The 13,724-nt window shown below is 44.0% G+C and overlaps 3 protein-coding genes across 3 annotated transcripts; 2 read left to right on the forward strand and 1 right to left on the reverse strand.

The window, feature by feature from the left end:
* Positions 1 to 1,430: 1,430 nt before the first annotated feature.
* F5891DRAFT_1242789 (uncharacterized protein) lies at positions 1,431 to 2,255 on the forward strand (the record flags this gene model as incomplete). Its single annotated transcript, XM_041369748.1, has 2 exons — positions 1,431 to 1,910; positions 1,956 to 2,255. The coding sequence occupies 2 exons, from the start codon at positions 1,431 to 1,433 to the stop codon at positions 2,253 to 2,255; spliced, it is 780 nt and encodes a 259-aa protein (XP_041222916.1).
* Positions 2,256 to 2,934: 679 nt separating this feature from the next.
* On the forward strand, positions 2,935 to 4,190 carry F5891DRAFT_1192044 (uncharacterized protein; the record flags this gene model as incomplete). Its single annotated transcript, XM_041367546.1, has 4 exons — positions 2,935 to 3,054; positions 3,107 to 3,380; positions 3,432 to 3,703; positions 3,750 to 4,190. 4 exons carry the CDS (start codon positions 2,935 to 2,937, stop codon positions 4,188 to 4,190), a joined length of 1,107 nt encoding a protein of 368 aa, XP_041222917.1.
* A 2,595-nt stretch (positions 4,191 to 6,785) lies between these two features.
* F5891DRAFT_1192045 (uncharacterized protein) lies at positions 6,786 to 7,461 on the reverse strand (the record flags this gene model as incomplete). Its single annotated transcript, XM_041367547.1, has 2 exons — positions 6,786 to 7,120; positions 7,176 to 7,461. 2 exons carry the CDS (start codon positions 7,459 to 7,461, stop codon positions 6,786 to 6,788), a joined length of 621 nt encoding a protein of 206 aa, XP_041222918.1.
* Positions 7,462 to 13,724: the final 6,263 nt, after the last annotated feature.

Genomic DNA, 13,724 nt, shown 5'->3' on the forward strand with positions numbered 1-13,724 from the left:
ATATGAAGATGTGCTCGATACGAAGTAGTGACTTTAAGTGTGAAGCTTACGTAATACAAGTGAGCACGCACAGTTCTTGGGTATCCTCTATGACGTCCTCATCTGGGCTCTTAACAGTCTGTCTCTATGCGGTGCAAGCTGACATTTTCTCATCTTTTCATTTGATGACTTCGACGGGCAGAAACATAAGTCTTTTCGACAAACCAAGGTAATGCTTTCGCATGCATTACATGATTGGTAGACAGTAAGCCCCGAACCTTGCATTCGCGCCCTTATTTAATAATTTTAGTGCTCAAAGCATCACAAGGAATTTTCGGATGCGCTTTTCGCACCATGCTGCTTTTCTCAATAACCTTGGACTTGCACAGGCTCTACGAGAAATATCGATCGACGAACTTCAGATCATATCTTTACCTTTGGTGTGTGTCTCGGTGGGCTGCCTTTATACTGAATCAGATAGCCTGTAAGTCATCCCAATTTGTGCAACTCTTCCCTTAACATGTCTTCGAAGTTTCTAAGGTTGAATTCGGGAACGAGTCAAGTGGACAACCATCTCCGAATGGCATTGCATACTCCTCTCGAATCGTCTTCGCAGAAACTCCCGTCTTCCTGATTCTCTCTTGCGCTCCGACCAAACGACTCTCCCATGATCTCAACAAATCGAACTTCTACAGTAATGTGTCTGTCCGAGACTTATCCTTCCAGTCTCTTCCCTCCGCTCCATCTTCTTCATCAAATCCCAATCTTGTTGCGTTTGCAACTCCGGCTTCTGAAGCACTTCAACTTGGCCGGTCTGTGTGGTCAGTTGCACAGAACGTATAGATTTCTTGCATTAATTCAATCGATCTGTAGGCATAATTCACGGACTCGGAGGAGTGGCACGCACTGAAATCAGCTCCAGACGGTACACTCTCGCCAACTACGCCTGCGGTGCCGGAGTCCGCCAATGTCGTGATGCCGTTCACCTGGGACACTTGTCATCTCCGCCCTATTCAACACACTATGTCGAAGCCCTTTGGTGACGCCTTGGTGGTCTGAGGTCAACATGGTCGATGCCCTCATGGTCTTCTCCTTGATCTTTGCGCTGATCACCTAATGTATGTTCTCTCCTGCTTTTATTGTGTAATGCGCTCAGAGTGTCTCGCAGCCAACAACAATTGCTTCCCCGCATACTTGCCAATCTCATCCTACTTGACTTTCGACGACACTGGATTGCAGTATGACGCTGCTCGGGTGGTCGCCAATGCCTCTTTCAATATAGTGCAGCACGAGGCTTACTGGCCTATCTTCATGACGGCAACCGTGGCTGTTGCATATGGTGTTGCATTTGCTGCTTACGCCTCAGTAGTTGTGCACATATTCTGTGAGTTCTTTTGGTGTCGACTTTCAGCCCTGCCAATCAAACCCATCGCAGTGTTGCGTTGCTCACGATGCCCGGTATATCAAGTAAACCTGATGATCTCACTCCTAGGCCGAGCAGAGTGGGCCTGCCAACTCTTGGTCCTACTCCTGAGGCTCGGGCGAACAATTCAGTCGAACTCCCTCCATCTCCGATTCCTTCATCCACGCCATATCCTCGCAGGACCTCTTCAGTCTCTGTAGGCTCTGCCTCTGAGCCCTTGAAATCATCCTCTGCGTTTACATTGAAGGGCGAAATCAGACATTCCACAGATCTTCTCGTTGCCGAGATTGTCGTAGACTCAAAACTCTATCCAGTGGGCTACGAAGTTCTTATTACACCTCGTCCACGAGACAATGCGAAGTTTATCTCCCTCGAAATCTCCCGCGAGAACGACATGGAACCGGCTTCCAGTGCAAGTACAACTGACCTGCCCATCAGTTCAAGCGTATACACCATTCCTGCTCTGCCACTGCACTCATCAGGACCGAACGCTGACCGGCCAATCTGTGTGTTGCCCCATTCTGGCAGTCTTATTGCAGCGTCTCAGCGGTAGTCTATGCCAAGCCCCGTAATACTTCTCCTCTTCATCACGGCGGAGATTCTCCCTACGGATATCTCTGTCCGGGCTGTTTGCGTTGCTCTCGCTCCACTCCTCGCTGGCATGCTCCAAGCAATTACCGATCCCTCGCTGCCTTCCAATTCCATGATTGTCACCCTCGTGCAGGACTGGATGTTTGCCAACATCGTGGACATCTGCACACCACCTTGCCTCAGTTCTTTACTTACCCGTCCTCTAGCACCTTTGAAATCACATCGCTTTGTAGGGAAGCATCGACCTCCACCATCTCTTTAGTTGTTGTGCTATGTACAGCCCATTGCTCTGGTTCTTTGCCGTCGATACCTTCCTCGCCAACCCGTTCTACTACCTCGCTCGCTGTTTCCCTATCTTACTAGAGAAATATCAACGTCCCAGTATTCCTCGCAGGCATCAGCTTCGCGTCTTGGCCAATTGTCAGCTTCGAGTGGGCTAGCATCTATCTTTGTTGAGTACGTTTTGAGTTCTTAAAATTGACAAGCATACAGCTTATATGCTAGCCCAATTTACAGAGTCATACAACTCGAAAGCCACCCGCGTCAGCACTTAATACCCGTAAGTTCTTTGCCGTCGCCGTTTCCGTTTCCCTAGTGCACTCTGCACCGGCTGCATTTGTTTTCCAACACTGCACCGGACCATCGGCCCAGAGGGCTCTCTCCGCCGCCTTATGAGATTTTCTCTAGAGCGTTTTTGCATTCCACTATTGTTCTGACTCGGACGCATTTTACAGCAGTTGATTGTGTCACGTGACGAAGCCGGAATCAAAATCTCGTCGCTAATTAATTTGATTGCCCTGATGTCATCATAGTACGCCATCCCGCCCAAACTAGGACAAGGTCAAAGTGCATCGTCGGTTCTGTATTATAAGTGTATAATAAGTATCCAACGATCGTGCGAGTATCCCTCGAGCCTTTTGCTCCCTTACTAACTTTTCAAAATGTCAAATATCATTTCAACTTTCCTTTCTACATCCCAGCCATCTCTGGATACCCACCTTGAAATCGAATACACCGAGTCTGCACTGAGATCTTGGCTTCAGGCACGGGGGACTAAAATTGTTAGTATGCTCACATGGCTTTCGTGTTGGTCTCTCATAAGTTCACCTCCAGCTTCCAGACTCCCTGTTTGTTGCAGTCTCCGTGCTGCTTGGATCAGTAGACCTCCATGACCTTATATCCCTCCTTGACACGAGCCTCAGAGAGGTCGCGACGCGAAAACAACTGCAGCCAGAAGAGGAGAGTGGGACAGCACTTCCTGTGCAAACTGGGCGATGCCTGATGGAAGAGATGATGTATAGAGCACAAATGGAAGTTTCCTTGTTCAGTACAGCTATGGCAAACTTGTGCGAACAGCTGAACACTACAACTAATGCAACTAATTCACGTGAGCTATTCTGTTCAAAGGATCGTACCAAAAAATCAATTTTATTCTTAGCTACATCATGTCTTACTCCAAAGAAGTTGTCCGTGGACGCTGTCGATTATGCAGGATCATGTCAGGAGTTCCGTTCGGCCCACTTTGACTGCTTCCCACCTACACGATACAAATGCATGGCGTGGCTTTCCGCATGCCACAAGGCGTCGGCTCTTACGTCATCGCATCTTCACGATCGTGCTACTGAAGTTGGTGACAACGCCGGCCGAATACTACTTCATGATTCCCCACAATATCTAAAAGATTCTAGTCTCCATAAACCCCCCTTAAAGGTGAGTGCTACTAATAATACGAGGGACTCGTTCTGACTTTGTTCAGCCCGGTGATCGAATTCCTTACCTACCCATTTATTTGAAGGCTCTTGTTGGTGATATGACATATCGTGCATACGTGAGCGCATCTGTTGCAGAAACCAACAAGTCACTAGCACGCACCTGCAATAGCGACAGCTCCAATGCAGAGTCCAAAAAGCTGGACGAACTTAAATCTGACTTCCGTATTATGTACTTGAAGAAGCAACGCGCACAGGCCGAGGTGGACATGTTTGCTGAAGCCATAGCACGTATTGTTGTTGGTGAGCGTGATAATTTTTTTGCTTCGAGTTTCCTTAAATTAACATGGATGTCGCTCGCAGAAGGCACGTCTGATGGAAGTGCCACGACATTTGAATCACATCCACCTGACCACATTAATGATTGGTTTGACGATTGGAACTCGACCTCGTCTTTATCTTCTTCCAGTGCCTCTGCACACCTGTGACACCCTTGTTGTTGTACCACCTTCACGAGTAAGTGCTTCCTTCCCAAAGTGAAAATTCGTTCATAAATTTCACTTATGTATAGGTTGTACATCGCCCTTGGTTTATGTTATTCTTGCTGCATTTTCCATCACTATATTTATTGATTTTCATCTGCATTATGACTGCGCTTTTGACAGGTAGATGTACATCCCACCCATGAAATATGTATTCGACTCACCTGCTCTAAAGTCACCCCTCTTCTCTTATTGTCCTTCACATCAACTTGCTTCTTACCCATTTGCTTCGAACTTGGTTTTGATATATAGTATCGGAATTTGCTCTGTTTGACTTGTATGCAACCCGAAATACTGAAGTATATCTGGTACCCTCACTGATTTCAGTTATAGACTACTACTGTATCTCATCTCTCGCAATATTCATTCTTCCATTTCGGACCTGTGCAGATCCCACTGCGAATCGTGTAAGAGACTTACCCTTGAGTTTATATTGGATAGTATGCGATGGTCGGCGTAGTTGTGCACTGCTGCTTATCCCTGTAGCTTGTGGATCTGAGATCTCGAGTTACAATCAAGTACCGCTGAGTGAGATTTTGAGATGCCGCACTTGGCTGATATGCGATACCCAGCATTGTACTGCTCTGTAATCACTTAGCACCATTGGTCCATTGACAAACTCAGTCTGAAGTAATCCATGCCTGTCAAGCTTTGTAGATGCCAGCCATGTTGATGGCCGCCAGACAGATAAGTGCAAGCAGACCGTCACAATTGTAGTTTTTGCAGCTTCTATACAATTTAAATAAGATATATAAAAATGTCACAATGCATTATAAGTCTATTCGAAATGTGATGATTTGCAGTCATTCAATTGCAGGATATGGACAGCCCAGTTATCAAAATGTTGTCTGCTTTTAATATGTACATCACAGTGATATTCCTCTGGCATGAACATATCTTGTTTCGACACCATGATAACAATGTATAATTCTCATCTAGACATATCATAATGGGTATTATTTGTCAGCTCTTATAAAATATGCATCATAATGACAGGTCTATGATATAGTCATATATTCTGTCAGATACTTGTTGCATCCTTGTAAGATGCATATCAAAATGATAGGTCTATGATATAGTCATATATTCTGTCAGATACTTGTTGCATGCTTGCAAGATGCAAATCAAAATGATAGGTGCATGATATAGTCATATATTCTTTCAGATTCTTGTTGCATCCTTGCAAGATGCATAACAAAATGGTATGTCCCTGGCATACTTGTATATTTTTTCAGACATATGTTGTGCAAAGATAATAATGTATAATTCTAAATAAAGATGTATCATAACATATCATAATGAGTTTTATTTGTCAGCTCTATCTGGCCATATCAATTCCGGGTTGATTTCCTGATGCTCCGAACCGAGTCTGTACATTTTTGCACAAGTAAGCTTGCATCACGCATGGCTTCGACATCCGATCGACACTCTCGTCACAATCAGGGCTCAAGCTGTCAAGCGCTCAAGATTGCAATTATGTTGATCGACGAAATGATGCATGGCAATATAGGAAATTGAGGGACCCGGCCGAAATGTAGATTTTCATAGATGAAGTTGTTTTCAACACACACACACCTTGTAAGCTTAATTCCACTACTTTAATGAATCTACACGAAGTGATTTGTGAGCCAAAATTAATAGTATCGGCGAACTCAAGAGCTACGGACAAGGCGATGCAGATTAATGAGAATAAATGCCGCTGAGTATGGACCGGGACATGCCGGTTGAACCCCCTAATATTGTCGACGCGCTGATTGAATTATGGTTTGTCTTGTCAGCACTCCCTCTCCGCACCAATTTACTTGCAGCGTGACAGACGTCTAACGAAACAAATGCGTTGCCGAATATGTTTTCCGTTTCAAGTGAAAACGGATGAAAACCGAGCGGTTGCCAAACAAACCCTCAGTAAGTAACTCCGCATCAATTCATGCAAGAATTGGACGATTCGAGCATGCATTTCTGTTGCCTTCATGATCTTGTATCGAAGTTTACTCCCTTGAAAACACTTGGCATTACAAACAACAGTGCGTCTTGTGCATGGAAACGAAGAGGCGGTATCATAAACACGCCAAATTAGCATCAGGTCGCCACAATGATAGCTCAGTTGCTCGCCTACCCTGCTACCTCCGTCATCGTACCCTCCCTCTAAGTATTTCGGCCCTAAAGGAGTCGCATAGCAAGAACAAAGCTGAGCGCTGGGAGCACCTCTGGCGCACATCTCCCCTCTGGCTCTTGCTCGCAGCTCTCACTCCAATGCTTGCTCACACCTCCTCACTCGTGGCTCTCACTCTCATTCTCACTTGTTGCCCTCACTCAGGCTCTCGGTCATCGTTCTCATTTATTCACCTCAATACACGTGGACCCATACCTGTACCCGTACTATTGCCTACCCTCACATTCTCAAACGTTCCTTCGTCAAACTCCGCCAATTTCCCAAAACGTCTCACCAGCTTCTACATCTTCCTACGCACGGGACATGCTCCGCTTAATGAGCCCTATATATACAAAAGTCAGCCAGCCCTTGTTATACAAGATAACAATCTAGGATCTTCCACATTCGGTCCGAAGGACATGCTCCCTCATCAGATTTGGGCGCTTGAACCCTTGTCCGCAACTAGGACAAACAGCCCTAATCTTCCCCTCGTGCACCTCGTTGATGTGACGAGCGAGGTTGTCTTTGTTGAGGTGCGTCGAACACCCGTCCCTAGTGCATTTTACTTTGCCCTTGGCTTGGCTCGCCTGCACAACGGGAACAGGCAGTTCTGCGTCGGGTCTGGCTGAAGAACTTGATGGGACACGCTCCTTGAAATCCATGTCCTGGAGGGGTTGCATAGCGGGCTCATGGACGGAATCGGACGTGCCACGGAGCGATAAACCTGGGGATGCATTGTAAGTGTCTCAATTAAAAGCTGCGAATGATAGCAAATTCACCGCGGTGAGCAATAGCATTGCGGCCATCGAGTCCAGCTTGGGACTCTACGATGCTATCACATCCGTCGGAATCCGTCATTGTGACATTTGACTGGTAATTGTCAAGGATATTTCTAAAGCGACTGCGCATATCCTGTATTTCCTCATGCATACGACGCTCTAAGCTGTCGAGGCGGTCGAGGCACTGGAGACATGACTGCAAGACTAGTCCCGTTGGTTGTTGGTTAGGGACCTGCCACGACTGTGATGACGACGGGCTTTGTAGCATTGGTGTGGATGAATCCATGCTGCGCTCACGTTTGTGAACTATAGGCGACTGCGAATGTGAGTAGAATACTTGCGAGAGTTGGGAGATTGAACTCAATTTATATACCTATGCTCCGCAGCGTGTCTGACAGGCGTAATCTGGACTTCCCTCATTCAAGAAGATTGGAGACCTCATGTTACATGGCAAGCTTTAAAATGAAATACCAGCACCCGGTATGGCGACAGTTTGTCTTACGTGTGACGGAATTCTGAACCAATGCGAATAAACGCTTTTACGACATCATGGGATGCTGTCATACTAGGCAGGACACTTGATATTCCGTGCATAACAAGGAGAGAAATAGCTGGGTACCGCACACGAGAATGACTTTAACGTGCTTGCAGTGCTAGTCTCTATTCATCTGAGAGTCCCTCAACTCTGCGTGAGGGGCAATGGCAGCGGCCATATCGATCACGGACACCGACTGCATTAATCATCCATCATCCACACATGCCATGCTGGATGATAAGAAGATCCAGTTAAATCTGAGCGTTTCATCCAAATGACTACTGACACCGATACATTTTGATCCACGGTGGAGTCCAATGAATGAGTAATGTGGCAAGCCTACACCATACTTATCCTAATCACCGGCCGACTTTTTTTACCCGATGACGGTCCAGCGAATCTTGCACTCAATCAGCGCAATTTATTCAAGTCTAGTTTGTGTCATTGTAGCTCGAACAGATGCTCAAAAGGATTCAATTATGCGCGTTATGACTGTGAATTTCCACAGACTTGCATGATTCATATGTCATTTTCATTCATTCGCAGGAGACAGATTGAATATTCAAGAAGTTGATTGTCTTGTAGCATCTAGTATATATATATATAGTGCAGCGATAGGAGGGCGCTGTGATGGCTACCCAAAATTGCTCGGTGACAATAATTTCTCGGTGACAATGATGTCTCGGTGACAATAATCAAGCAGCCATGTTTGAACCAGTTCCTAGGATCGGACCTTTTATCGCTGTTCCTTAAACCCTGGACTCAGATCACGGTGCTTGGGCTTGTCCGTTGCTCTGACAGTCTCGAATCAAGAACTTCCCAACGATGGAAGCTCCGTTCTGTCGACGCACATTAAATTTATGCCAGTACTTTGGGTACCGAGTTTACTTGCAATCTGTAGACCAGTCTCCGTCAGGCAATCTCTTGCCCGTGACTGTCAGTCGCATCATTGACCATTTTTCGATGTTCACTGGTGAACAATACCTTGAAATGGTGCGCGCGCATGCACCGTCCGATTTGCTTTGGTGGGATTCCTAGGCGTGATTTTTTCTCGACTCATCTTCCCTGTCCCTTTTGCAATGGACCATCATGCGCCGCTGCTCGGCGGTCCATGTGTTCTCGCTTCAACATTCTCAGACGCAGACACTCGATGCTCAACGTCATTTTGTGAATTATTGTTCGCTCTCCCGGTGATGCTGTTGTTGCACAAGATCCAGAGCTTCCAAATATCCGAATGTTCGAAGAGAAGCGAAAAATCATCCCCGACTCCTAGGAGGACTTTGTTTTGATTTTGATGATCGATTTTCTCCCTGTCATTCTCGTGGTGGGGTGTATACCCCATGAGCTTTATTCGGCATCGGATGTTTCATTTTTTGAGTCGGTCTAGATTCGTTCTTGTTTTTGTTAGTCTTACTCATTACCCTTAGATTATCGTCACATTCGTCCTCGAGAACGTTGAAAATTTGTCGTTCATGACGTTAAATAAAATTGTATTAAATGATTGATGTCCTGACAGAGTTAGTGGGTCGAGAAGTAATTTGGTTGACGTTCTCGTGGTCAAACTGAACCCTGATGTTGATAGTTTCCCCTCTCTTTGGTCATACAAACGGCCATCTAATAGCACGACCATGTTATCCACATCTCTACGATCGATCAGCATCTCATGCGAAAACGGCTTTGATGGCGTTGGCGGATCAGCTAAATTCTCCTTCCGTCCTTCTTGTTCAACTCTTGCTTCAGTCAGAGGTCTCATCACAGCCCATCTAGCAGGTGAGCACCACCCTGCTCGCGCAACCGTCGAAGTGCACGTCCGCTCCCTCTTACCAGTGCCAGGCAAAATTGGAAAGAGACATAATTGAAATCGTCGTCTGCAGCTTTCCCTTCACCATCGTCATCCCCAACACCATCATTTTCCTATTCATCTATCAAAACCCCCATCGTCAGTATAGTGCATATGTGAACGTGCCTCAATCGACGAATCTGGTTTAGATCTCGAAGTTCACGAATCACCACATGATGGCAGAAAGATACATCAATATGGTTAATGATCCATAAATTGTGATACATACTTTCCTATAGTTATCCATCAGTCTAGGATACATCCTGTTAGTATAGTTATCCTGGCTTCTAAAAGCAGAAATTCATTCCTATTTGACTCGTCAGGACTTCCCACAATGGGTGACTATCCGTAGGCTGAAATAATGCGGAATAAAATAAGATAGAATAAAAAAGACCATATAAGGAAGTCGTGCCGCGATGCCGCTGTTCATTTGTGTCGGATGTTCAAAACATATTATTTTGAGGCTCTTACAAACTCTAAATCTAGAAGGGGCCCCCCCCCCCTTACAGATTAATCCGGATTATAAACAACAGATTAAATCCGTTTTGGGCCACTACACCTAAGTTATCTGCTGACTAATCCAAGACTTGAGGTCCGCCTGACACATGTTCAGCATAGTGAAGGTCGCCACCTGGTCCAAACATTTTCCAATATACGCAGTCCCATCCCTGAGCTCCCTGGCGAAGTTTTCAGCTGAAATTTTAAGATTGCTATCAGCAGACGACACTGACACGTACCACTGCGACCGGCCAGGGTACAAGGTGAGCAGTGCCGACACCATTCTCTCCCTATAAGTCTAGACTTGCAAAAACAACTCGTTCCCCAAGCTACCGCAACTGTTTTTTTACATTAAAGACTTGTTTTCCTGTGTATACTAATGTATTCCTGTGACCACCACAGGGTCGTTCTACTAACTACGAACATCTAGTTTTGACCGAATTATTTTAATCCAGATGCGTTACGGTTGTGTTTTCTGTACATATTAAATTTTGCAGATATCTTTCAAAGTCCGTTATAATCTATTCCGCATTATTTTGCCTACGGATAGTCACCCAATATTGCCACACCGCATTTTTAGCCCCACAGCGTGGGAATTACCCCACAACGCCCAAAACATCGACCATTTTTGGAATCTCCACAATATCAATTATTCCCACACCCTCCCCACCTCAGTGCAGCTTCACCACTACACCAAAACAGGTCCCCCTTCATATATATGTATAATATAATATAATAGACCACTTTTTTTGCTCATTTATGTACCTGCTCCTCCTCCAGAGACCATTTAACATATAATAGGATACAGAATACTTTCGCATTTTTGCCCCTATGGTAGGGAAGTGTCCCAGGTTATTCAGAACATGTTTAGGAGTATACATGAAGAGATTCCCATCTTTATTTTACCTCCTGGAGCCTTCTGCATCAATAGATATAGCATATATATGAGAAAATACAAAATATGATCTCATTTTAGTATTTCCAGGTGGATAGACTTCAAAAAATGATCCCCAGCATCTATTTAACAGTAGGAACAATGCATCAGGAGCCCAGGACCATAGGACAAGACCTTGTTGTGTTGTATATCTCCCCTCTCCTGGTGGTTCACCCCCTGTGAAAATTTTTCCTGCAGTACTGGACCTCAAGTATGGTAGGGGGTCTATTTTTATTCATATTTGGAGTATATATATCATATAGATAGCTCATTACACCAACAGGATACTTCTACAGGAACAAAAACATAGAAAATCACATTTTTGATGTTTTTGATGTTTTTCAGCATCTTACCCTTGCACAGATGATCCAACCTGCTCATATACAATTAGTGTAGCATATATACTTGCTTTTTATGACCAAGATCAGCTACATATAGGGCGGAAGTTTGAGATCTGATGTAAAGGGGACATTTTTACTGATAAGAGACCTCTATGATAATCAAGGGTATATTTAGTGATCAGAGGCCTGTAGTACCTCTCATATATATATTTGAAGATAGCCTTGAAGTTTCAGAAAGATCCATGAAGTATTGAGTGAATGAGAAGCAAAATAATATATGTGTGAAAAGTGACAATACACATCTTTTCACACAAAAACATATTTATATATAATACAGGTCGAAGATTTTATTAAAAATATGTAGGATACATAGTAGACTACCTAAGAAACCTATGCTACATACTGCCCTGAGAGTAGAGGATAGGTGGAAAGAACGTAGTGTAGATATGAGTTGACCCAGTATTAAAGTCCTACCACTGCTTAACTGACCATTTTCGATGTTTTGAGCATTTGAACTTTCCCACACTCAGTTTCTTATCTACTTCACTTCCACAACCCTCAGTTCTGGGTGGATCTTTCTGTAAATTAGGGTCTATGATATTGAATATATTTAAAATGTGCTCCAGGTGTCTGATCATTAAAAATTGATAAGTTGAACATATGGGCCTCTAATCAGTAAAAATGTCCCCTTTACATCAGATCTCAAACTTCCGCCCTATATGTAGCTGATCTTGGTCATAAAAAGCAAGTATATATGCTACACTAATTGTATATGAGCAGGTTGGATCATCTGTGCAAGGGTAAGATGCTGAAAAACATCAAAAACATCAAAAATGTGATTTTCTATGTTTTTGTTCCTGTAGAAGTATCCTGTTGGTGTAATGAGCTATCTATATGATATATATACTCCAAATATGAATAAAAATAGACCCCCTACCATACTTGAGGTCCAGTACTGCAGGAAAAATTTTCACAGGGGGTGAACCACCAGGAGAGGGGAGATATACAACACAACAAGGTCTTGTCCTATGGTCCTGGGCTCCTGATGCATTGTTCCTACTGTTAAATAGATGCTGGGGATCATTTTTTGAAGTCTATCCACCTGGAAATACTAAAATGAGATCATATTTTGTATTTTCTCATATATATGCTATATCTATTGATGCAGAAGGCTCCAGGAGGTAAAATAAAGATGGGAATCTCTTCATGTATACTCCTAAACATGTTCTGAATAACCTGGGACACTTCCCTACCATAGGGGCAAAAATGCGAAAGTATTCTGTATCCTATTATATGTTAAATGGTCTCTGGAGGAGGAGCAGGTACATAAATGAGCAAAAAAAGTGGTCTATTATATTATATTATACATATATATGAAGGGGGACCTGTTTTGGTGTAGTGGTGAAGCTGCACTGAGGTGGGGAGGGTGTGGGAATAATTGATATTGTGGAGATTCCAAAAATGGTCGATGTTTTGGGCGTTGTGGGGTAATTCCCACGCTGTGAGGCTAAAAATGCGGTCACATTGGATAATCTGTTTGAGCAGTGATTTGTAAGCTGGCAAGTGCCCAAAGCTTCTATAAATGATTCTCCTCAAGGATACATCCTGTTGGACAATTGGATAGTTATAGGTAAGTATGTATTGGTATTTATGGACTGTTGTCCATTCAAGATGTATTAATATAGTGCTATGGGCTGCACAAATCACATGAGGAGTTCTTCTTCGCGGAGCGCCCTTATGCACGTGTTAGCATCTGGTCTGAATTTTGAGTTTGGGTACGCTTCAGCCATCACATTCACAACATCTCTCTTCGTTTGGAGGTCTAGTCATGATGAACCTAGACTTGCTCATGTCTTGATATTTGCAGTCTGACTGTCTGAGTCACCGCCTTCTATCTTATCAACATCCTAACGTTGCAGCTTATCACCCTTGGCGACATATCAAGATAATCGCTTCTGTGAGCACCAATATATGAACTAACCACCACGGTCCACATCAGGCATTTGACCTGAGAATGGCAAAGATTTAGCTAGATTTATCGAAGCTATATTACTAAAAATATATATCACAATTGCAGATCACATGACAAAGGAATAAAAAGTTAGACTAAGATGGTGATTTCTCCCAACCCTATAATATTGACAGACCCATGATATCTACTTGTGATATACTAGCATACTGTTGTGTTATTGTCAAGTGTGTCTATTCATACATAGGCAGCCTCTTACTGCAGGGTCCATAATTACTGACTATATGCCAGGGTCAGATATTATATTATAAGCTACAGCATAATGCTGGTCTTCCACAAAAGATGGCTAGCTTTAAATAGTTAGCTTCCGATGGGAGGATCTGCAATCACCGGCTGTATGTCAGGGTCAGATATTATATTGTAAGCTACAGC

Source organism: Suillus fuscotomentosus (assembly GCF_016647785.1).
Source record: "Suillus fuscotomentosus strain FC203 chromosome Unknown F5891scaffold_47, whole genome shotgun sequence".
Taxonomy (NCBI): domain Eukaryota; kingdom Fungi; phylum Basidiomycota; class Agaricomycetes; order Boletales; family Suillaceae; genus Suillus; species Suillus fuscotomentosus.